Source organism: Terrapene carolina, unplaced genomic scaffold (assembly GCF_002925995.2).
Source record: "Terrapene carolina triunguis isolate 2854851 unplaced genomic scaffold, T_m_triunguis-2.0 Scaffold17, whole genome shotgun sequence".
NCBI lineage: Eukaryota > Metazoa > Chordata > Testudines > Emydidae > Terrapene > Terrapene triunguis.
In genome coordinates this window covers 2,098,882-2,122,280 of record NW_020664368.1, presented here as the reverse complement: position 1 = coordinate 2,122,280, position 23,399 = coordinate 2,098,882, and the positions used below count along the sequence as shown (strand labels likewise).

General features: G+C 42.1%; 1 protein-coding gene across 2 annotated transcripts in view; it reads left to right on the top strand.

The window, feature by feature from the left end:
* LOC113404950 (GPALPP motifs-containing protein 1-like) overlaps positions 1–23,399 on the top strand; it is a 30,338-nt gene that overhangs the window by 3,210 nt on the left and 3,729 nt on the right. Inside the window, exons 2-4 of one of the 2 annotated variants that reach the window (XM_026649703.1) lie at positions 4,633–4,765; positions 6,653–6,751; positions 17,454–17,562. In XM_026649703.1, the coding sequence (XP_026505488.1) occupies positions 4,633–4,765; positions 6,653–6,751; positions 17,454–17,562 (341 nt within the window). Of the gene's footprint in view, positions 1–4,626; positions 4,766–6,652; positions 6,752–17,453; positions 17,563–23,399 lie in introns of both variants that reach the window. The other variant, XM_026649679.1, reaches the window with a different exon arrangement.

Below are 23,399 nucleotides of genomic sequence, written 5' to 3'. Positions count from 1 at the left end.
GGTTGTGGCCGTGCTGCCCAGCCCGCTGGAGCAGCTCCAGCCAGGCCAGAGACATCCTCCCCAGATAAGGTGGGAAGGGATGGGATAGGGGTCCCAGGCTAGGGGTGGGGGGTGGTCACGGGTTACTCCCCTGACTCCCAGCTTCTCCCCCCCCCCCCAAAAAAAAAAACATTTCCCCACCAGTTGCTGTCCCGGCCCGTCAGGGTAAGCAGCTGGCACGCCGGGACACTTTGTTTACTTAGGTTTACCGCCGTGCCTGCGGACGCTCAAGGTAAACAAACCATCTCGGCCTGCCAGCAACTTATCCTCATGGCCCGGGAGCCAAAGTTTGCTGACCCCTGAATTACAGGGTCGGCTTATGAATGAGGCATAAAAATTTTCCATTTTTACTTATCCATCTTGGGGGGGTCGGCTTATAAACGAACCGGCTTATGATCGAGTACAGTAACTCCCTCACTTAACGTTGTAGTTATGTTCCTGAAAAATGCAACTTTAAGTGAAACTATGTTAAACAAATCCAATTTTCCCATAAGATTTAATGTAAATGCAGAGGGTTAGGTTCCAAGGAAATTTTTTGAGGGCAGACAAAAGGCATTATATACTGTATATAATACCGCTTCTCTCCAGCCAGCTTTGAAGGGGAAAGCGACACTTCTTTCTGGCTGCGCAGCTGCCCCTGCTCCTCCATGGGCCGGAGGACTCAGGAGGAGCAGGGGCAGCTGCGCAGCCAACGGCCGGAGAGAAGGGTGCTTTCCCTTTCAAAGCGCCGCTTCTGTCTGGCCGGCTTTGAAGGGGAAAGCGCTGCTTCTCTCTGGCCACTGGCTGCGCGACTGCCCCTGCTCCTCCTGAGTCCTCCGGCCCATGCTCGCAGGGCTGCATTCCGAAAGGGGCTTTAGAGCTGCAGGCCAGGGCCCCGAGGCCCCCTTAGCCCAGGGCCCTGCAGCCCCTAAAGCCCATACGTTCTGGGTGGCCCTGCCTGCCGGGGGGGGGGGGGTGCAGCTTCCCCGCTCGCTCCCTCCCTCCCAGAAAGTCCTAAGCGCCGCCAAATGGCGGGGGAAGCGCTGGGAGGAAGGGAGGGGGAGGAGGCGGAGAAGAGGAACTTGTGCAATGCTCCCTTGTAAAGTCAGCCAAAAGACATTATAAGAGAGCATTGCACAACTTTAAATGAGTATGTTCCCTAATGGAGCAGTGACGTAACTTCAAAACAACATTAAGCGGGAGGACGTTAAGTGAGGAGTTACTGTATATACGGCATGCTTAATCCATGAGCCTCTATCAAAAACTTTTGAGTTAAAGGCTGCTTTTCTATATACGGAATGAATCGGGGGGGAAACAGCCAACTTCTGAGGTTAAAATTTAACAATATGGTACAACAGGTTATATACTGTACTATGGGCTTATTTTGTTTAATAAAAAAAAATTGATATGCTGTTTTGTGTGTTTAATTAAATTCTAGTTAACATCCTAATACAGCAGGAAACAAATCATGAGCAAGTTAATTATCTAGTAAATAACCAAGATATCATACGCTATTTTCTAACATACTAAAAATGTACAATTAATAAGAATCTGAAAATATCAAGCTACTGTATATAATGTACCTGCCTAAGTAGCAAAAAAAATTACTAAATCTAGTGTAAAGGCTCTATTTAGTTGTAAATCAACATGTTTTAATTGTCACATCAGCCAGTGTGAATGATCTTTTTTAGAAAATAACTGAAATACAACTGGAAAAGTTGATTAAAATTGCTGATTTAAATCGAGACTTTCCACTTGGTGATTTAAATCATAATTTAATTGCACGATTTGAAGCACCTTGATTGAAATCAATCCATCCTGTTAAAAATAGTTCTCAAGCCTAGGTTGGACCTAGTTTCATTCATTAGCATTAATATTTTCAACTATGTTAAAACTCAGTTATTATTAACACAATTCTTCTGCAGATGTAGCATGGCTGCCCAGTTTTGTGTAGTTTTGTGACATTTCATACAAATGATTTAAATAATTTGCAAATTTACAAATAATTAGTACGTAAACAGAGTTCTGCTTCTGACCAACACACTCTTCCCTAAGCAGTGGTGAGAGTAGGACATGGAGCTCTATAAAACCTGGCAGCTGTACCTGTAGGGAAGGGAAGGAGGGGATGCTGGAAAGTGTCTAGGATGGATTAAGATGTTGGGGCAGGAAGCTGGTGCATGCTGGGATTACTGGGGTAAGTGGAGAGATTGTGTGGAGGCTGCAGTTGCTGGGACTTCTGTGGTGCATGGGAGGATATTTGATGGGGGGAACTGGTGCAACTTGCTAGGGGATAAGGATGTCTGCATTCCACACCTGCCACTGCTGCCACCGCTTCCCAGATGTTCCTTCCTGGGCCTTGCTCTTGTTTGACTGATACTTGATGTTTCTTTTCTTTTGACCTGATCTGAACAACTCTTCAAATATATATTTATTTTTATTTGTTTGGTAGTTGAATTTATGTGTGAGCTTGTCCTTCACTTTTCCTTGGACATTTTCATTTCTAGACATCTTTTGTAGCATCTACCTTCTTTAGAGAAAATGACGTACAAAATTGTGCACTTTCAAGCTTGTAATTCCATCAGAAAAGGTTAATTTGATACCTGAAATCAGAAGAGTGAAGACAACCATTTATTAATGTCAACATTCATGAAATGGATTTACTACTTCACATGCACAGTTTGGTTATGTGTAATTTTCATGAGGCAGTATGTCAGCAAATATTTAATAATCTTTTCTTTTGGCTTCATTATGCCTACTTATTCTTTTTGCATATAACATACACAAAACAACTACATTAAAAGGGCACTATTAAGGTTTCAATGTTAAGCATTCAAAAGTTAGGAGATGCTAGAAGTAAGGTTCCTTTTATAGACACAATGTTCATATCGCTACCAAATTTTAAGTCCCTGCTTCAAAAGATCTGTTAAAAGAAAAGGTTGTTTTGCCCATGTTAAAAAATTCTGCCAATATACTTTTCCATAGCCCTGTTCCTAGAAAATGCTGAACTATTTTGGCTGAAATTTTCCAAATATTTCAACCCGAGACAGACACCAGGCATGGAAAACTTCAGCCCAAATGGTTAATATTTGGTAAAGTGTTAAGTCTCTGAAAACAGGGTCTTATAATGGGAACTTTTGGGCAACCTTAATAATAAGTAGCATTAGCAGCCCCGTTTATAATTGCCTGTCACATCTGTAGGATACTTTACTCATTTAGGTTCTGATCCTCCAAACATTTATACATAAATTTAACTTTACACGTGTGTGTAATGCCGCTGAATTTAAGTTGTGAAAAGTTGAGAATGTGCATAGGTGCTTTCAGGGTCTTAAATATATATATATTTTTAAATAACTGATAAAAAATGGGCATGCATTCAGTTACACTGATCAAACAAACCAAAATGGGTAACATATTGACAGTAGTCAATATAATATATTGCTTATTAACCCTTGGCCTCTTTCCTGTGTCTTCCAAAATCACTTCTTATAATTCTTTTTTTTTTTTGGGGGGGGGGGGCAACTCTGACATGAATCACCAGAAATATCTGGTATTGAAGTGGATTCATGGGTCTGTTGTCTTGGTTCATTTCCTTTCCATGCAAACAAGAAGCTGAAATGAGAGGCAGATCAGTGGTTGCTTTGTAAATTGTATGTTATTCTTGTTTTGTGTTTTAGTTATGTGAAGAAATGATGAGTTGTGTAATGTCCCCATTAATCTTTCTCATTCTTGTCTAAGACTACGTCTACACTACGGGGGGGGGGGTATCGATTTCAGATACGCAAATTCAGCTACGGGAATAGCGTAGCTGAATTCGACATATCTGATTCGACTTACCCCGCTGTGAGGACGGCAGCAAATCGACCGCCGCGCTCCCCCGTCTACGGCGCTTACTCCTACCTGGGCTGGTGGAGTACGCGTGTCGATTCGCAGATCGATTATCGCGTCCCGACGAGACGTGATAAATTGATCCCCGAGAGATCGATTTCTACCCGCCGACCCGGGCTGGTAGTGAAGACAAGCCCTAAGACTTGCCTAATAAAAGTTGAGCTTCTAGATGGCTCTGGTTTATTTTGCATAATTTAAAAGGTCACAGCTCTTTAATTGTAGATGTAATTTTCTCTCAGCCTTCGTTTATATGACTTCATTGTACCTGATCTTTTTTTGTTCTAATTCTTTGGCTGTAGTAAAAGTTCACTGTACCTCTTCCCAGCCAAATAAGTTTCCCTTCCTGTCTGCCTTAAAATCAGTGTTTGAAATTTCAAAAGGCCCTGTAGAGTTTATGCCTCAGAATGCACTGTGAAATTATAAAAAGCCCAGTAGTGTCAGAGCCATTCAATCCTGTGATATCAATTATTCATTTAGACCATAATTCAACAAAGCACTTAAAACACATGCTTAAATCAATCTTTATTCAGCAAATCATTAACGCTTGTTCTTACCTGCTCGGCTGTGTCAGGACCTTTGTTAAATCATTGTTAACTCTTATGTAGAGACAGGACTGTTTGAATAAAGTTAAATCCAGCGAAATACATATTTTGATGATACCAAAAGTGGTAATGTTCTTTTAAAGTGTTTAATCGAATATCCACACTAAATCTTGATGTTTAGTTGCAGGTCCAGTATTGCCTCCTGGCTACAAAAAAAGCTCAGAAATGCATGACAGTGATGAAGGCTCTAAGTCTCCTCCTCTGCTCAGAGAAGCAAATAGAGATTCTGAAGAGGAGCAGGACACTGATCCAGTACCCAAGTCAGTCTGTTTGTGTGTCATTCATGTATTTACACTGGTAAAATAAGCAGAAATTGGACCACTTCATACAATGAGTTGACTGAATTAGCCCAGATGCAGAATCGGAAAGGGGCTATATTATGCAACTAAAGAAAGCAAATGCCACACCAAGATAAAGTCTGCTAACGTTGTCCCCTCGTCCTTTCCAGGGTGGTAGTGGCTACCTAATCTGTATGTCTCCTTAGATTGTGACTGGCTTGTTCAGTGCAATCTAAATTGTTCATTTCATTTTAATTTTGTATGTAGGTTGATGTGTCACTTAACTTTTAGATGGTACTTTTAATTTGTGTGTATACACAACAGATGTGGATGATAGGCGCTTTATTAGAAATCTGAAAACTTAATATTGTGTGAATTCTGTTTCCAAAGTACAGCAAGTTTCCCTGCAGAAAGTAATAAGCACCTTGTTAGTATAACTATATTAAAGTTGCTGTGATGGGCCTGTTCATGGAAGTGTATTTTGGTAAACTATATCTTTGCTAGCAATAAGCAATGGGTCTATAGTAGACTTTGGGTGGACTGTGAATTTTGAAATTAGTGTTTCCTAATATAAATGTATATTAAGAAACATATTGGAGGTAGAAATGAAATTTTGAGGTTAAAAAAAAGAAAAAGGCCAAAATTTTCAAACCTGAACTTAGACTCCTATATCCATATTTAGGAACTTAAATAGAAGTGGTTCAATTTTCAGAAGTTCTAAGCACCCACAAATCTCATTGAAGTTAATAGCTAGAGGTGCTTAGGATCTTTGAAAATTAAGCCACTTCTAACTTTAGGCATAAAGTCTTGAAAAATGTGGCCTTTGACTCTACATGAATATAAACATACTACTGTAATGGGAGATACTGCACCTGTTTTAGGAACAGGTATATGGTAAGAATACTCAGATTGTCATAACATCAAAGTTATAGATCAAATGGATGATCACAGGAAAAATTAGCTTACCAATGACACAGTGAACAATTTTCAACTCCCAGTAGGCCTGATCCAACTCTGATTCTCTGACAAGTTAATAGGATTCTTTCTGTTGACTTCAGTGGGAACTAGTTTGGGCTCCTAGATACAGCGTTCACGTTAAAAATGCTTAAGTTAAACAGATAATAGTTATCTCCTTTTTAGACTATCTATCTAACTTAGGTATTTGTAACATGCCTATCATCATAATACTGTATATAGGGACCAGTCTGACTCCCATTGAAATCAGTGTAAAGATTCCTGTGCATGATCAAGCCCTTAACAAGTGTGGGTATATGATTATTTTGATTTGAAGGGCGGAAATATTTTTTTTTAATAGCAAATCTCAGCAAACTGCACATACTCAGATTTAATGGGACTAGTCAAATGTGCGAAGTTTAAAAACATGTAAGTGTTTGCAGGATTGGAGTCTTAGAGGGCATTATACTATTTCCATGTAATGATCATTAGTGTAAATACTCCCCACTTTTCCCCCAGGGTTTTATTTACTGATTGTTCAGTCTAAAATTCGATTTGGAAAAGTACTAGTCAAAATGTATAGAATGATGGTAAAAATTTAGCAAGAAATATGCTGGTGTTAAAATTACTTTATGCATGCAAAACAAGCATTACCGTGTTTTACTATTTGATTTTCTCTTTCTGCACCAATAACATTTTTTTAAAATGTCACTGCAGTGTAAGAATGAGGCTTACGCTAACAAATATTTAATTGCTCCAAATTATTTCAGATTCTTATGCTGTGTTTCCGTGGTAACAGCAAGATAGTACATAATGTAAGACTTTTGGAAATCATTTTGGTTTTTTTTCCTTTAAAGTGTAGATAATTGCCATCTATGTCAGAGTAATTATTAAGCTAAATCACTGTATTTGTAGAAAACAGAAAAGAGCTCAGGAAGATGATGATGACGATGATGGCTTTTTTGGACCTGCTCTTCCTCCTGGATTTAAAAAGCAGGATGATTCTCCAGAGAGGTAATTAAAGCAGAATAGTGTTCAGGCTTCTCTTGTTAGAGCCACAAAATATTTTATTGAAAATAATTGTTTTATCAGTGAATACCTTAGTTATACTTAAGATTTATGTGATTAGAATTCCTTCTTCCACATAGCAGTGTTCCTTTGTAATTTGAGTACAAAATTCCCCATGTATCCTCTGGAAAGTTGGAGAGAAGAGGAAAATTGTATATGAACTGTCTAATCATATTTTGAATATCAAATTTCTCCCACCTTCTAAGATAAAGCTCAAAAAGAGTATGCATGTTAGACAGGCAAACTGTTGTATAGAATATGCTTGTGTTTTTTCAATATTTATTTTGAAGATTTTATAGGTGTTGTCTAATACCTATAACTACCTTAGGCCCAAACTCTCTGAACTCCTCAGGTGCAGGGGCCCACCTGCATGGAACTCATTGCAGGACTGAGACGTTAATTTGTTTCTATGTAATATAATATGACATATATTATTGCAATGGTTGTTCTGTTAATACATTGGGATCATTAGTTTTCTTCATGTAAACAATGCTGAATGGAGTATGTTTGTTAAAATCATATTTTACTAAATCAGCATTGTTTATAGCCTCTTTGTCAGAAACAAAGCCCATTCAGCCACACACAATGATAAAATACCTATTGGAGAAAGCTAGTTGTTAATTTTCCATTCAGAATTTGTTAACTGCATCTGACAGCCTCCTAATCTTCACATCAATCTCCGCTCTTTCCAGTGTAATTCAAAATGATATTCTGTATGAAAATCACTACTTTCAAGAGAACATTAGTAGATAAAATGTTCAGCAGAAACTTCCTTGCAGATTTGCTTTTGACATCTGTGCTGTTCGCTTCCTCAGTGCTAGAAAGAGTCAGTAGATAGAATGATCCAATATTTACCTGTCAGAAATAATGTCATTGTTAGGAAGATGAGCCAGTCTGTTGCTGAACAGTTCTGGTTGTAGCATTACTGTCTGCAAGAAATTCTGTAGTTGAAAGTGTGTCTCAAATCTGATAACTTTTATTGAGAGAGGATTTCTCTATATTAAGAAATACGACTGTCTCTCCTCCAGGTTTAAATCTGTTAAGATGATTTGGGGAACCTCTCTGTGTACAATGTATAAATTCTGGTTAATTTTATGAGATTGTATCATTGAGTGCTGCAATGTGTAGTAGGTCTACCATGGGCTGCCAGGATCCATGACATCTCTCTCATTCACACAAACCCACCAGTCTGGAAGAAATTACAGAACAAATAAAATCATTAATTTTAACAACTGAACTCTGGCTGAACAATGGGTATGCTAAGGATGGTGCTTGGCAGAGCCCAAAACATGAGCTTTGTGACCTAGTGGTAGGAGCTAGCAGCAGAGTCAGGGTTGTGGTCACACCAGTGGTCAGAAATCACACCAAGGGTCAAAGTCATAGTCTGCAACTTGGTCAGGGCAAGGAAGCAGGCAACAGGAACAAGGCAGGCTAGATAGCAGGAACCAGGCGAGGAAGCAGGGACCTGGTCTCAGAGATCTGGGCATCAACAGGCCTAATGACTAGTTGCTCAGACGAGGCATGGGACAGGAAGTCTTGTACCCAGTGGTGTCCAATCGGCTGTCAGCTGTTAGTCATCTGACCATGCTGAGTCAGTGAGTGTAGCTTCTGTGATGAGGTATTAGCAGCAGTTCTGTTGTCCGTCCTTGTAGCTCAATGGTGCAGAAGATAAGGCTGCTGCTCAGCAGCCCTGGCTTTGAGACCTATGGCACCTGACAGTGTCTGAGCTGTGAAAACTAATTCTGCCTAGGTTGTCTGAAGGGAAGAAGGTTTGAAGAGTGGAAAAATCCCTTAACAGGAAACCAAAGAAACCAGGTGGTAATACCTTTAAAAACTCAGAGGGATTCAGACACAAGGAGAAGCTTGGGCAGGAGAGGGGAACAAACAGAACTTGTTTTTGTAGCAAAGGGGACCTTTGACTGGGGGACAAGCCAAGGTCAAAGGAGTCTGGCTGGAGGGAAGAGAGGGAGAAGAGACCAGAGAGATTCCATGTTCCAGAGGAGAAGCCATGTGCAGGAGAGCAGAGAGAGAGGAAGGATCCCAAACTCCATAAACAAACACTGAGCCAAATCCCAAAGAATGTGCAAGAGAGGTGAGAAAACTGAGGCAGGGATGGCATGCAGGTGTTGTATTGTTTTGTCTAGATATGTATATATCTTGTGCTGTCTGTAGTAAAGAGTGGCTGGTTTGGGAACTTTTTCAAAGCCTGTGCACTGTGTGCTTCAACTATCATGTCCCTAGAGAGGTGAATGTAAACTAGATTTCCCACAAAGTTGGCACTCTGGGAAAGGCTGTGCTTATGATACTGGGGAACCTGGGGGAGCTAGCACGAAACACAGGGCGTAGGCAGTTGAACGTTCAGAAGGGGATGTAAGCTGGAAGATCTGCACATCCAGAATGTGGCCAGTGACCCAAAGGCAGTACCTGGACTCTGCTTAGACTCAGGAAGCTTAAAAGCACATAGGCTCAAAACAGCAGCGTGGTGAGTGTCCAACAGGCAGAGTTATACCAGAGCTGCCACATCTTTAATGCAATAAAACTGTCTCCAAATGTGTAGTTAAAAGTAGTATAAATAGCTGGTATAATTATTTCAGGATAACATATGGTATCTCAGTTCTTGCTTTCATTATAAAGGCCATTACTCGCTGTCAGAGTTCCCTCCCCTCTCTGAACTCTGGGGTACAGATGTGGGGACCTGCATGAAAGACCCCTTAAGCTTATATTCCACCAGCTTAGGTTAAAAATTTCCCCAAGGCACAAATTCCTTTCCTTGTCCTTGGACGGTATTGCTGCCACCACCAAGTGATTTAGACAAACATTCAGGGAGGGGCCACTTGGAGCCCTAACTCCCCCAAAATATCTCCCCAAACCCCTTCACACCCTTTCCGGGGGGGGGAGGGGCTTGAGAATAATATACCAACCGATAGGTTAACAAAGTGAGCACAGATCAAATCCCTGGTTTTTAGGACACTGAAAATCAATCAGGTTCTTAAAAGAAGAATTTTATTTAAAAAAAAAAAAAAAGACTCACACCTGCAAAATCAGGATGGAAGATAACTTTACAGGGTAAATAAAAAGATTTAAAACACAGAGGATTCCCCTCTAAGCTCAACTTCAAAGTTACAAAAACAGGAATAAATCTCCCTCTCAGCATAGGGAAAATTCACAAGCTAAAACAAAAGATCATCTAACGCATTCCCTTGCTATTACTTACAATTTCTGTAATTTTTAGATGTATCAGTTCAGGATCTTTTTAGGAGCTGGGTTACCTGCCTGGTCTCTCTCTTTGTCTCGAGAGGGAACCAACAAAGAGAGCACAAACAAAACCTTCTCCCCTCCTCCTCTCCCCCCCCAGATTTGAAAGTATCTTCTTTCCCCATTGGTCCTTCTGGTCAGGTGCCAACTAGGTTAATTGAGCTGATTAACCCCTTACAGGTAAGTGATTCAGTACCTCTGGCCAGGAGGGATTTATGTTACTGCATACATAAAGGTTGTTACCCTTCCCTTTATATTTATGACACCTCTCATCCTTCAAATCCCTCCTCAAGGAATGATTTGTGCTGTCACACATAAAGGAAGTCAGCCAGACAATGGCTAGGTGGGGCAGCAGCTGGGGAAAGCTGATTTTATTATGTATTAATTTGGTTTTTTCTAAATCTTCAGATTATTTGGGACCATCTAGTTGTGCACATCAATAACAACTCTATGTGACTGTTACCCTTCCTTTCCCCCTTCTTATTGTACAAACTCAAGTAAATGTGAACCAGCACCCTGCACGGTGGGGTCCTGGGTACTACCACAGCACAAATAATACTGAAAACATGTTTCATTGGACAAGAGACGTTCTTTCAGCCATATACAAATAGGATTTCTAATAAAACAGCCAAAGTGTCTGATCCTGAAAGCTTTACACAGTAGGTCCTCTTGATGTCAACGGGACTACTCATGTGAACATGGCTAGCAGGGTTGCGCCCACAGGGGGAAAGGCAGCCATTTAAAGGTGAACTAGAGAGCAAAGAACTGTGCACCTTTCACTTCTACTTTCTGACATAGAGTAAATTCCGCTTATTAGCAATCCCTCGGTTGCCAGCAAAAGGTTGGTACTCTATTACTGTCAGTTGCTAATAAGCGAAAGGCAGGTTTTCAAGGTAGTACCCAGGGAAAGAAGCGCTTGGACATGCCTTTCCTGGCTGCAGTCCTGTAAGCCTGGCTGCAGGCAGGGCAGCAGCAGGGATGGAAGTTGCAGTCTGGATGCTGGGGCTTTCTCTGGGGATCAGAGATGCTGGGGACCCGTGGGGCTGCACCATACCTCTCCCTGCACTCTCCAGGGGTTGGGGCTCAGCATGTCCCAGCACTTCCTTCCTTCAACAGTGCAGACCCCCCGCAGGGCGCAGCCTGGAGAGTGCAGGGAGCGGTACCATGCAGCTCCGACATCTCTGCTGCATTTCCCCTCTCCACTGTTCCCCTGACCACAGCCTCCTGTGCCAGCCCGCAGCCACTTACCTCCTGTGTGGTCCCTGTGCACAGGATGATTTGCCAAGCTGCTGTCCCAGAAGGAAGTACTGGGATGGACTGAGCACCGGCCACAGACAGTTTTCCAGGCCTGCCGCCAGGGAAGCATGTTAGAGCCCTGCAAGCTTGTGTGCAGGGTGTGCACAGCACATCCCATTGGTTCCTTCCCCGACTGCAGCCCTGCAAACCTGTGTGCAGTTAGAATCTTTCTTAAAAAAAAAAAAAATTACTAATAAGCGGCATGCTGTTGCAAATATTCAAATTCCATTAACATTGATGTTAATGGGATGGGATTGGTTACCAGCAAAATGTTGCCAGTAACCAAAAATTGCTAGTATCAGGATTGCTATTAAGCAGGATATACTGTATTAAGAGTGTCTTAAAGTCTTTTGGTCCACTCTCCTCCCAGATTTTTTTCTACTTAGCGACTTGCTTCTAAATGGTCAAATTAAACAAAGCACAGTTAGGGCTAACATGCATTAACTGAACATTTGAGGCCAGATTGTGCCCCATCCTGTGTGCTGGCACAAGGGAGCAAAGGGGCATTAAGGGATCCCCTTGCACTTTGAGAGTAACAAGCTTTGCAGAGCTACCATCTCCCCTTCTTGAGCAAATGTGTGAAAAGGGCAGGGACCACGCAGAGCCTTGTCTCTCTTCTACCACTCCCCAGTGCACTGGCAGTGTAACTATGCTGGCACATTGGAGAACACATGATGTGACTGGTATAGACCTGATGCCATTTACTCCCTCCCCAGATCAGTGGGGAGAGTGGGGAAAAAGATTGTGATGGCTAATTAGTGTCTCCCTCCTGGGCTGCTCCAGGGGCAGCAAAACAACACAGTGCCCCTTATTCTGGTCAGATTACAATCTGCTCAATCTAGTCCATAATTACTGAAACAAAATGATTCATGGTGATTTCAGTGCATGGATATCCCAATGTATGAATGGTTCATAAGTATATGAGGATATACTGTTTATGCCTTGTATAATATATCCCCACTCCTTTCAAACATCTTTATTTCTCAGACACATCTTTCAAATTTGTCAAAGCATATATTCTTAATTGAGCACTGTATATATGACGATTTTCAGCTTTTAAAACACCTTTTTTGAGTTAGTCAAGTACAAAATATAGATGAACCGTTTTCTTTAGTTTTGAAAATAATATCACTAACAATATTATAATATGAAAATTCAACTTGTGAATATTTTTGGAAAAACTTAAAATCAGAGTTGAGAACAAACAAGATGTTTTAGCCCCAAATGTACACATTTTGAAGAAATTAAGCCTCAGAAAAATAGGATTGGGGAAGAGAGTTCATTTTCAACCATAATACTAGCCATGGCTTGAAAAATCCAGTGGCTAATGGGAAACTCTCAGGCAAGTATGGAGTCCTCGGTGCATCGTTTTTTGTGTAACTTAAAATTTCATTTAAAAAAATATTGTTTCCTGCCCTTATGTTTCTAAAAATAATCTTCTGCATATGTGCCAAAAGTAAACAGCAGCCCTGTTTTCTGCCTCAGTCCGTAGAAAAACATCAAAGCTGTGCCAAACAGCAGAGCTTATTAACAAGATTTCACTCAGATTCACACTTGCTGTTCAGAGATCCTCTGGGCAGCCAGCAAGCTGTCAAAAATCCTGTCAGTTCTATGCTGCTGAGGAAAGTCCTGAGCAGCAGCAGAGTTATTCATGCAGAAGACACCACAGAAATGGAGGCTGTGGGACATATAGAGCATTGAAAACCATTTTCCTACCCCCCTCCTTGGAACAGCCTACAAGGTGGGAGGGGGTAGAGTAGCTGAGGCTTGCCCCTCTCTCAGGCTTTGTCTATGTAGGGAAGTTTTATGGATTATACAGGTATAACCCCCAGCATAGATACTCTACTCTGGACTATGGGGGAACTTCTCCACTGCAGCTGGGGTGTGATTCCCAGCACAGGTAGACAGACTCGTGCTAACTCTGCCTCAGCTAGTGTGCTAAAAATTGCAGTGCAGGCACTGCAGCATGGGCAGCAGCCCCACCCAGGCCTGGGCTAACCACCCAGGCCTGGACTAAGGGCTTCGGCAGGCTTGGACTCAGGCAACTAGCCCAAGCCGCTGCCAGCGTGGCAACATCCACACTATTTAGTGTGCTAGCTCAGGCAGAGCTAGCACAGGTCTGTCTACCTGCAGTCACGATCACACTCCAGCTGCAGTGTCGTAGCCAGAGTAGCTTTCTCTTGTTTGGCGTACACCCCTTCCTATGCAACATAAGCAAAACCGACAAAGGCACTCTTCCACCAAAATAAGGGGTACCACCAGTATAAATGTATTTGTTTTAAATTCACACTTCCATTATACCAAAAAGCCTTTCTGTGTGGACACTGCCTTAGTAGTGAGAAAGCAGAAGAGAAGACAAAAAGCTGCTTCTCTCTTCCAGCAGCTAGATGGGGGTGGAGCTTCACATTTAGCAGACACTTGTAAGCCAGAGGCTGCAATGAAAGAGGGAGCTCTCTCTGGCTAGGGGCAGCACCACAGTAGAATTCCCTTCCTGGCACTCCTGCTACAGCAGGCTGGCTTCTCGGGGGAGTATTGACCCTGAACCTTGCAGGTGCTCCCTGTTTACACATATGCCCCTTGTTCTATCTCCTTTTTGTCAGTAGGTGTAATCCTCTGACTATAGGAGTCTGGTAAGATTTTGTTTGTTTTGCATGAAGTCTTGGCAATAGCATCACTACTGCAAGGCTTGATTGATTAGATAACAGATTTAATAAAAGCATAATTCAGTGGCCCTGGGGCTCATTTCCTCTGTTCCTAAAATCTCACATTCAGGGTTTCAGCCAGCCGTCTGCAGGAGTCAGGAAAGTATTATTTTTCCCCCAGTGTATTCTGGCTTGGTGTTTTTGTTTGTTTGTTTGTTTGTTTTAATCTCCTTTGAAGCATCAGGCATGGCCACAACTGGAGATAGGACATTGGATGTGGAGGGCCAGGACTCTGAAGTGTCACTGAGCATTTTCTCTCTCTCAGGTGCTTGGCTGGCTGGTTTTTACTAACATTCTGAGAGTCTAACGCATAGACGCTGACTCCGTAGGTGCTCCGGGATTCAAGCACTCACGGAAAAAAATAGTGGGTGCTTAATAACCAGGAGTCAGAGCTTGAGTGTGGAATGTGATGAGTTCTGTGCTGTTAACAACTTCTGCCCTTGGCAGGCAGTTTGTTTATAAACAGAGGCAGGGTGATTAAGATAACAAAAGGCTTGTCATTAAATTAAGGATCCTTAGATGATCCTGAAAGCATTCCCAGGCAGTCCTTTAAAAGATAGGAAACAAAGGGTAGGAATAAATGGTCCATTTTCAGAATGGAAAGAAGTAAATAGTGGTCCCCCCAAGGGGCTTTTGCTGGTCTGGGATCAGTGCTGTTCAACATATTTATAAATGATCTGCAAAAAGGGGTAAACAGTGCGGTGGCAAAGTTTGCAGGTGATACAAAATTATTCAAGATAATTAAGTCCAAAACAGACTGCAAAGAGGTACAAGGGATCTCACAAAACTGGTATTTTTTGGTAACAAATTTAGTAACAAAATGGCAGATGAAATTCAATGTTAAATGCAAAGTAATGCACATGGCAAAATAGAAACCCAATGTGACGGTTTGGATCACAGAAACCCTCTTGGGAGCTGCCACCTGATGTGCCAAGACTACATCTATCCCGGTTTTCCCTGCCAGCTCAGGACTCCAGCACCCTGTCTTGCTGAGCCAGACACTCCCGTCTGCTGCAACAAAGACCCAGGGTCTGAATTACTTGCCCCAAAGCTGCAGGTTTACCTGAAAACGGCTCACAGAAGTGTGCTTGTCTTTAGCACTCAGCTGCCAAACTCCCAATGGGGTCTAAACCCAAATAAATCCGTTTTACACTGTATAAAGCTTATGCAGGGTAAACTCATAAATTGTTTGCCCTCTATAACACTGATAGAGAGAGATGCATAGTTGTTTGCTCCCCCAGGTATTAATACATACTCTGAGTTAATTACTAAGTAAAAGGTGATTTTATTAAATACAGAAAGTAGGATTTAAGTGGTTCTAAGTAGTAACAGACAGAACAAAGTAAGTCACCAAGCAAAATAAAATAAAATGCGCAAATCTATGTTTAATCAAACACTGAATTCAGATAAGATCCTCACCAGTTCCAGAATGCTCCCTTTTACAGACTAATCTCCTTTTGGCCTGGGTCCAGCAATCACTCACACCCCTTTGTTCCAGTTTCTTCCAAGTATCCTGGGGGGTGAGGAGGCTCTCTCTTTAGCCAGCTGACGACAAAATGGAAGGGTCTCCCACGGGTTTAAATAGACTTTCTCTTGTGGGTGGAGACCCCTCCTCCTCACTCCTATGCAAAGTCCCGCTCCAAGATGGAGATCTGGAGTCACCTGGACAAGTCACATGTCCATGCATGACTCACAGTGTTTACAAGCAGAAGCCATTATCCACATGGTATCTTGTATGTCTCCAGGAAGACTTTTTATGTGGATTGGAGCATTCCAAGATGCGTTGTTCCCCAAGTGCTTCCTGATCGGGTACTTAACCTTGCGAATTCCTTCCTAAAGAAGCTGACCAAATGCCTCACAAAGCTTACTTAGAAACCAAGCAAGTATACAGCCCATATTCTTAACCTCAAGTAGAAAATGATATATGTGTACAAATAAGATGGATAGATATGGTAGACCATAACTTTTACAGAGATATGTTACATGGCACAGGCAGCACAAAACATATTCCAGTTATGTCATATTCCCATAAAGCATTATGGGGTACAGCGTCACACCCAACAATACATAAAAAATGATAGTGCCTATATCAAGAAAGAGATCTTGAAGTCATTTGCTGTACTCTGGAAGCACTGGGTTTCCAGAGTACTGCCAATTCATAAGAATCCTCCTCACTGTGCCTGTATCATTCTGAACTGTGAAATGCTCATTCTCCTGCTTCAGAAGACTTAAAAATTATCTCCAGTTATCAATGGGATAGACGCAACTGAATAATGTAGCTGTCCTTAATGTGCATCTCAATAATACCAGGGAACCTAGATGTAAATAAGATTGCTGACAGTTTCATCCAGAAAGCTACAGAGAGACATAATGTCTTTAAACTGGGACGTTGGTGAAGACGGCTTGTAGGTGATTGCAATCATCTTAATATACTGTAATTCATGATAATGTAATTATGTAGTTCATAATAATTGAATCATTATTCAAATAGTAAAGATACCAATGATAGACACATTCAATAACTAGAATATGAAAGAAATGTATAAATATGCTGAAAATAGCCCCCCCCAAAAACGCGGGGCGCCCCCCCCCCCCCCCACACACACACACACACTCTCTCTCTCTCTCTCTCTCTCTTCAAAAGCACCCACGGGCAAAAACAAAAGTCAGCACCTGTGGTCTAACGGATCATCATATGCAAGGTCAGGAAGGAATTTTCCCCAGGTCAGACTGGCAGTGACGTTGGGGGTTTTCGCCTTCCCCTGCAGAGTGTGAGTGAGAGTCACTTGACAGGATTATCTGGGTATATCTTATTTAATCATTTCCCTGCCATAAAAGGGGCCTCAAGCAGTGGTGCACCTCAATCCTTCCTGTTCGTGGCCTGTGGCACATAATAGTCTAATGATCCTCTTGTCTAATTTGGGTTTAGTGTGTGGGTGCTGGGTAATGTTGTTGGCCTGTGAATATACAGGAGGTCAGACTTGGTGATCTGCTGGTACCTTCTGGCCTTAAACTTTAATGAGGTATTTTTGATTGCACAAAATGTGCAGATCATATTGATAAACAGATGGAAAGTATTTAATAGAGACAGTGTCTACTTGGGGAGGGGGGGGGGGTTAAGTGATAACTTTAAAAATCTCCTGGAATGTGGAGATGGAAGTGTGATTTTTCAAGTTAATGATATCCCTTTATGAATGTAATGCATAGAAAGTGTGTGAATATTAATGAAAATGTGACTTTTACAAGAGAATACACTTTCAACTTTACCACTTCATTGAACTGTTCAAATATTGATTCTTGTTGCAAACAATAAAAAATTGTTACTTAAATGTGCTTTTCATGCTGATTCTTTTTTAAATTAGGGAAAGAAAATAAGAATTCTTCTTTTTTTTTAGGCCTGTTATAGGTCCTGCTTTACCACCTGGTTTTAGGAAACCTACACAGTATAGTGAGGAGAACAGCTGTTCCATAGGATCTTCTGTTACTTCAGAATTCCATACCCAGGTTTGTAAAAACTGAAATGGCACAGATCTATCTTGTATTTATAGTGCACTGGCATCTGAAGGATTCTAACAGATAGCCTGATCCAAAGCCCATAGAAATAACTTTTTAATACAGTAGATCTTGTTTTAGACCGTAAACTCTATAGGGCAGGGATTTGTCATGCTCTGTAGGTGGAAAGTGTCTGGCTCATTTTGGGTGCCACTGCAGTATAAATAATCAGTGCTAATGAAGTAGCTTCTGAACTGTAACTGCAGAATCCTGTCTGAAAGGGGTTATGCAGCAGAGAAGTAAGTTTCTCTGCCCACCTTTTCATTTATATTGTGCTTGAGCATGCTAGGCACTTCAAGGAATTTTAAAAAGAAAATCTCTGCCCTGTAGAGCTTACAATCTAAGTTTAATTATCTAACAAGTGAGTTGGGAACAAACATGAAGATGGGGAGGTGGTGACGAGCAGGAGGATAGAAGTAAGGAGCTGGACAAAGCAGAGGAAATGTGAGGTCTGGGGAAAAGGAGGGGTGAGGGTGCAAGCAGCAGGTGTTAAAGTAACTATGGCAAACTTATTCTTTGCCACTCAGGGTATGTCTTCACTACCCGCTGGATCGGCAGGTAGTAATCGATCTATTGGGGATTGATTTATCACGTCTCGTCTAGACGTGATAAATTGATCCCCGGATGTGCTCCCCGTCAACTCCGGAACTCTACCAGAGCGAGAGGCGGTAGCGGAGTCGACGGGGGAGTCGCGGCCGTCGATCCCGCGGCGTGAGGACCCGAGGTAAATCGATCTAAGATACTTCGACTTCAGCTACGCTATTCACGTAGCTGAAGTTACGTATCTTAGATCGATCCTCCCACCTAGTGTAGACCAGCCCAAAGTCTGCTCTTTCTTGGTTTTGCTGGAGGATCGGTATTGTAGACTGAATTAAATAAAAAAAAGTCAGGCCTGTGGACTTGTAGTCAAAGTGTCCCCTCACTTTCTCCCGGTGTGATAGCCTCTCCCCTAGAGCTTCCCTTCCCAGGACCCAAAATGCCAACAAATCCCAAATAGACGGTATTCACTTCCCTGTCTCTGGGAAAGAGATAGTCAGATGGTCAGCATGTCTTGATGGACTCTAAACTACATTCCTGGAAGCCTGAGACAATACCCATCAACAGTTGAGTAGTGAGGGATACACTGAATTCCCAACCACCCCATACCTGGGAACTTCACTCTTGCACTGGGAACAGAGGCAGTAATTTGGGGGTGCTTCCCAAACTACCATCTATCCCTGCACTCCTGTGGTGGTTGGAGAGAAATCCTGAAAGTTATTTAGTGCTGAGCTCAGAAGATTCTTATACTAGCTATAAAGAGCTGTTAGACTAGTTAGTATGAGATGTCACACTTGTTTTGAAGGAGCAGGGGTGTTGAATATTTAACAATGACAGTTTCTCCATTTTGTATTGAGCTTAAACCCCAGAGTTTTAAAGAGCATGTCTAAAAATCTCATATCTTCTCAGTTGCTCGTCTTATGTGATATGACAGTGGTTCTTCAATAGCTGTAGTCTTGGAGAGTAGATGAGGCCTGAATTGTATGTTTAAAACACACACACACTTTTACATGCTTCCTTTATCCATCATAAAGAAGTAAAAATTGGGCACAGCACTCCCACCTCCTCCGTTGTATGTTATCTTCAATTACGGGTCAGATCATGGTGTGCTTTAGGATGGGAAATGGTCATTTTTCTTCCCATTTACTCTCCTCCCTATTTAAGATTTTTCAAAATTGTGCTCATTACTCCTTCCCATTGCCCTTCGTATCTTTCCTCTTTCACTACTGAATGCCCAGCTCCTGCTGGGATGTAACTTGCAGGGAACTCTGCTCTAAGGTAATATATATTGTAGGGAAGGTGTAAGATATTTGACAGAATTGGTGCCACATGTTTAGTGTCATAACTAGGGCTGTCAAGCAGTTAAAAAAAATTAATTGCTGTTAATGGTACTGTTAATAATAGAATACCATTTATTTAAATACTTTTGGATGTTTTCTACATTTTCAAATATAATTGAAATCAATATAACACAGACTATAAAATGTACCATACTCACATTTATTACAAAATATTTGCACTGTAAAAAACAAGAAATAGTATTTTAATTCACCTAATAAAAATACTGTATTGCAATCACTTTATCGTGAAAGTTGAACTTACAAATGTAGAATTATATACAAAAAATAACTGCATTCAAAAATAAAACAATGTAAAACTTTAGAACCTAAAAGTCCACTCAGTCCTCCTTCAGCCAATCGCTCAGACAAACAAGTTTGTTTACAATTTGCAGGAGATAATGCTGCTCATGTCTTGTTTACAATGTCACATGAAAGTGAGAACAGGCATTTGTATGGCATTGTTGTAGCCAGCGTTGCAAGATATTCACATGCCAGATGCGCTAAAGATTAATATGTCCTTTCATGCTTCAACCAGCATTCCAGAAGACATGTGTCCATGCTGATGACAGGTTCTGCTCCATAACGATCAAAAGCAGTGCAGACTGACATGTTCATTTTCATCATCTGAGTCAGATGCCACCAGCAGAAGGTGGATTTTTTTTTTTTGGGTGGTTTGGATTCTGTAGTTTCCGCATCAGAGTGTTGCTCCTTTAAGACATCTGAAAGCATGCTCCCAAAAGCTGAGAGGGACGAGGTGTGAAGGCACTTCAGATTCTTAAACCTTGGGTCCAGTGCTGTAGCTATTTTTAGAAATCTCACATTGGTACCTTCTTTGCGTTTTGACAGATCTGCTGTGAAAGTATTTTTAAAAACGAACATGTGCTGGGTCATCAGCCGAGCCTGCTATAACATGAAATATATGGCAGAATGGGGGTAAAACAGAACAGGAGACATACAATCATAGATGAAAGTAAGACCAGTACGCTGTGCCGGACTGGACCGGCTTCTCTGGCGGTGATTTAAAGGTCCCGTAGCTCCGGCACCTGCGGAGAGCCCCGGGCCCTTTAAAGCGCCGCCCAAGCCCCGCTGCCAGAGCTCCCCGCAGCAGCCAGAGCCTTTGGCCCTTTAAAATAGCTGCCGGAGCCCTGCCGCCGCTACCCCAGCCTCTGCAGCTGGTAGCTCAGGGGTGATTTAAAGGCCCTGGGGCTCCCAGCCACAGCCCCAGGGCCTTTAAAACTTGAAAGGCCCTGCCTCTTCTGGTTAAGGCCACGCCCCGCTCAGGACTCCGGCATACCGGTAAGTCCTTTAAGTTACTTTCACCCCTGCATACAAGTCTCCCCCTAGGAGTTCAGTCACAAGTTTAATTCATTTTTTTTATTTTTTTTTTTTTTAAACGAGCGTCATCAGCATGGAAGCATGTCCTCTGGAATGGTGGCCGAAGCATGAAGGGGCATATGAATTTAACATATCTGGTATGTAAATACCTTGCAATGCCGGCTACAAAAGTGAGAACAAGCATTCGCACTTACAGGTGACATTGTATATAATAAGCAGGCAGCATTATGTCCTGTAAATGTAAACAAACTTGTCTTAGCGATTGGCTGAACAAAAAGTAGGAGTGAGTGAGCTTGTAGGCTCTAAAGTTTTACATTGCACTCAAAAACAAAACAATTATGTAACAAAAACAAAAAAATCTACATTTGTAAGTTACACTTTCACAGTAGAGAGATTGCACTACAGTACTTGTATGAGGTGAATTGAAAAATTGTTTCATTTTAGAGTGCAAATATTAGTAATCAAATATAAAGCGAACACTACACTTTGTATTCTGTGTTGTAATAGAAATCAATATTTGAAAATGTAGAAAATCAAAAATATTTAATAAATTTCACTTGGTATTCTATTGCTTAACAGTGTGATTAATCGCAATTAATTTTTTTAATTGCAGTAAATTTTTTTGAGTTAATCATGAGTTAACCACCACACTTCACATGAATCAACTGATTCAGCTTCCAACCTTTTATACCAAACCTCCTTGAGACAACAGGGAGGCTATATTATACATGCTAGACCTCAGAAGAGCCCTAGCCTTCTACCTGGATAGGACGAAGGTTTTCAGGAGGTCTTCTAGACTTTTCCTTGCTGTTGCGGAGAGATCCAAGGGCTCAGTCCAGAGACTCTCCACATGGGTGTCAAACTGGATTAGACAGTGTTATCAACCTTGTAATATGACCCCTCCAGATACTATTCGCATGCCCTCCACAAGGTCGATCTCCTCACCCATCACCTTTTTCAAGAACATCCTATCTCAGAAATCTGTAGAGCAGCAACATGGGCATCAGTCCACACTTTCACAGAACACTACGCGATCACTGGAGACTCCACCTCCTATGCCATCTTCAGCGCCACAGTAGAGTCATCTGTAACTGACCCGACCCCGAAGTCCCAACCCACCAATAAGGACAGTGCTCTGGAGTTACCTGCAGTGGAGCACCCATACGGACGCTAATCAGAGAAATTACTCATTTTGTGCAGTAATTATGGTTCTTCAAGATGTGTTCCCCATGGGTGCTCCGCAAGCCACCCTCCTTCCCTGTACTCCAGGGTTCTTGTCTGGGACTCTGCAGTAGAGAAGGAACTGAGGGGGGTTAGCCCGCATCTGCTGTCTAATCAACACTACTACTGAAGTTCTCCAATCAGCAGTGCAGGGAGGCAAGCACACCTGCAGTGGAGCACCCATAGTGACACACACCTCGAAGAACCATCCTTACTGCACAAGGTGAGTAACTTCTTTTACACTGAAGTCTGGTGGTGGGTTTTTCCTCTCCACTCTTTTCTGCCATTGTCTCATCTACTGTTTGGAAGCCCACCTGTCAACTTAAACGCAGCATGCCAAAACCATCTCACCCCCAAAATAAATCCCTCCTCTTCCTTTCTCCATCATATTAGATAATTCCACAGTTGTCAGTTTTGTGGGCCCACAGCCTTATTGTCATCCTACTCTCTTGCCTTCCGCCAACGTTCAGGATGTGTCTAAAGCCTGCCACATCTTGCTTTACAAAATATACAGATTTCTTACCGACTCGGGGGGGGGGGGGGGGGAGAGAAGAGAAAGAGACACACCCTTGTCCATTGGGATGGCTCTCAGGGTACCTAGGACTATTGATCATGTTGTTACCCCCTGCCTCTTGCAAGTAGCCGCCTTGCCCACAGTGGCTCTGGAACTTCCCTACCACCACCAGCTTGTTCGCCACTCAAGCTTGCTCCTCTGGGCTGTGCCAGCCCTGTTGTTGCCGCCTTGTAGGTTACCAATAGATGCCACCACTCTCCTCTGCCACTTGAATGCATCTATCCCACTTAACAGGCCCCACCTTTACATCAATGGCAAACTCCTTATTCTCATTTTCAAGGCTTTGCACAACTCTGCCACTTCCTACAGCTCATCACTAGTCACTTGGCAGTCTCTTTCGCAGAACTTGTGTCCTTCCATTTCCACCTAGCTTAGTTCTTCTCTTAGATGGACTTATGCGCCATCTCCCATTCAGCACTCTACACCTGGAATGTCTCCTTTTATTCTGTACTCCCTCCAGCCTTCTTCAGTTCTAGCTTTCCCAACAATCCTTCAAATATAAATTCCATTTTAAACAACGTTGAAAGGAAATTAAAAAAAAAAAAAAACACACACACAAACCAAACCTTAACTAGGAACTAGCACAGCATGTGCTGTACCAGTGAAGCAATTCCATAACTATATTCTGTGTATTCCTTCCTTCTTTCCACCCCCACCCTTTCCTGTTCTCCTCCTCCCAACATCCAGTTTTACTATGATCAGTTTAGATTCTAAGCTCTTTTCTTGCTATGTAAAATGCTATGCACACCTATGGCAATACATTCAGAATGTTGATGGCAGTA